Consider the following 2480-nt stretch of genomic DNA (forward strand, 5'->3'; position numbering starts at 1 on the left):
GAGAGCAGTAGAACACTATTAACAAGACAGCAGACTGACTCTTTCCTGAGGTTCCCAGAAAGAAACGTGTTCTTTGTGCTTCCCTGGTCTGATGTGGAATACCTGGGGACACCGGGCTTGGCTGACTTACTGAGATGAGACAGCCCTGCAGCTGTGCCCAGCCCTGCACCAGTCCTTGTGATTTGCATCTTCCTGGAGCACAGCCCACTTCCCTGAAGACTTACTCAAAGGCTGGTCAACCCTGTGCAGCAGTCAGTCCCAGTCAGGACAAAGCATGGACATGAAGACCCCCACTCAGCTCGTGGGGCTCCTGCTGCTCTGGCTCCCAGGTAAGGAGGGACAACACCAGAAAATTTCTCTGCTACTGTGGTCAGTGCTGCCTGGTTCTTCAGAGAAGTCCTCTTACAACATGATTAATCATGTAGTATTTTGTCTTTATGTTTCCCATCCTCAGGTGCCAGATGTGACATCCAGATGACCCAGTCTCCATCCTCCCTGTCTGCATCTCTAGGAGACACAGTCACCATCACTTGCCAGGCCAGTCAGGGCATTAGCAATTACTTAGCATGGTATCAGCAGAAACCAGGGAAAGCTCCTAAGCTCCTGATCTATGGTGCATCCATTTTGCAAAGTGGGATCCCCTCGAGGTTCAGTGGCAGTGGATCTGGGACAGATTTTACTCTCACCATCAGCAGCCTGGAGGCTGATGATGTTGGAACTTATTACTGTCAACAGGAAAATAGTAACCCTCCCACAGTGTTACAAGCCTGAACATAAACCCCCCAGGGAAGCACAAGTGTGAGGCTGGGCTGCCCCAGCTGCCCCTCCTGGTGCCTCCATCTGGTGAGAGTGTTTCTCAGATGCAGCCATGCTCTGTAGGTCACTGGATGGTTTTGGAAGAAGGGGCCAGGGAGGCTCCTGTGAACCCTAATCCTCTTTCTTCCTCCTCTGCCCCAGCAGCACAGACATGACAATGTCTCTCCCAATTTTATGGAGAACAGAGATCATAACATCTGAGGAGTTTGAGTTATGACATTTGTTGGGATTTATACACTGAAAAAGAAGTCACTCTAGGTATTTCAAGCAGGATTTTTTTCTTTTTAAATACAGGTAATGAGAGTATGAACTACACCCTTTAGAATGAAGCTAGACCCGTACCTTTTGCCATATCCCCAAATCAACTCAAAATAGATTAAAGATTTAAATATATGTCCTGAAACTATAAAAATCCTAAAAGGAAACATAGGGGAAATACTTCTGGAAGTAGGACTGGGCAAAGACTTTATGAATAGGACCCCAAAAGCACAGGCAACTAAAGCAAAAATAAACAAATGAGAGTATAACAAACTGAAAAGCTTGTGCCCAGTGAACAAAGCAATTAACACAGTGAAAAGAAAGCTTACAGAGTGGGAGAAAATGTTTGCAAACTAAGCATTCAACAAAGTATTAATATCCAGAATATAGAAGGAACTCAAACAACTTATCAGTAAAAAAACAAATAACATGATTAAAAAATGGGTAAAGTAAAAAAAAACAAACAAACTGGGTGAAGGAGTTGAACAGGCATTTCTCAAAAGAGGGTAGATATACAAATGGTCAACAGACACATGAAAAAAATGCTCAAAATCACTCAGCATCTGGGAAATGAAAATGAACACAACATGAAGTTATTATCTTATCCCAGTTAGACTAGCCATTATCAACAAGACAGATATTAACAAATGCTGATGAGGATGTGGAAAAAGGGGATCCACTGTTGGTGAGACTGTAAATTGGTACAGCCATTAAGGAAAATGATATGGATTTTTTCAAGCAGCTATAGACAGAACTGCCATAAGATCCAGCAGTTCCACTCCTGGATATACACCCAAAGGAATGGACATCATCATGTCGAAGTGACACATGCACTCCCATGGTTACTGCAGATCTATTTACATTAGCCAAGAGTTGGAAATAACCTAAATGTCCTTTGTCGGGCGACCAGATAAGGAAAATGCGGTATATTTACACGACAGAATACTACTCTGCCATAAAAAAGAAAGAAATACTGCCATTCACAGAAACATGGATGTACTTAGAGAAAATTATGTTATATGAAATAAGCCAGGCTCAGAAAGAGAAATACCACAGGCCCTCACTTTTAGGCGAGAGCTAAAAAGTAACAAAACTGAGGTTAGCACAGGTGGGAAAGGGGGAGGGGAGTCAGGGAGGTGTTGGCAAAGGGCCATGAAAATCTATTGCTTTAGTAACATTGAATATACTAATTATCCAGATTCGAACATCACATATTGCACGCAGGTATTGATATTCAATGCTGTAACCCACAGATATGTTCAATCAGCTATGTTCCAATAAAATACAAATAAATTATTTTTTAAAAATGCTATATGTGTATGGTAGTAAAAATGCAAATACTAGAAGCAGGAAATTCTCTGGTTTTCCTCCAGAAGCCGATTTATAAGCTGCGTAACCATGTGGTC

The 2480-nt window shown here is 42.3% G+C and overlaps 1 gene segment (V, D, J or C); it reads left to right on the forward strand.

The window, feature by feature from the left end:
• The first annotated feature begins 274 nt into the window (after nt 1-274).
• Nucleotides 275-771, forward strand: LOC134362591 (immunoglobulin kappa variable 1-27-like). The segment is given in 2 exon segments: nt 275-329; nt 455-771. Coding segments are annotated over 2 exon segments (372 nt in total).
• Nucleotides 772-2480: the final 1709 nt, after the last annotated feature.

Source organism: Cynocephalus volans, chromosome 14, assembly GCF_027409185.1.
Source record: "Cynocephalus volans isolate mCynVol1 chromosome 14, mCynVol1.pri, whole genome shotgun sequence".
Taxonomy (NCBI): domain Eukaryota; kingdom Metazoa; phylum Chordata; class Mammalia; order Dermoptera; family Cynocephalidae; genus Cynocephalus; species Cynocephalus volans.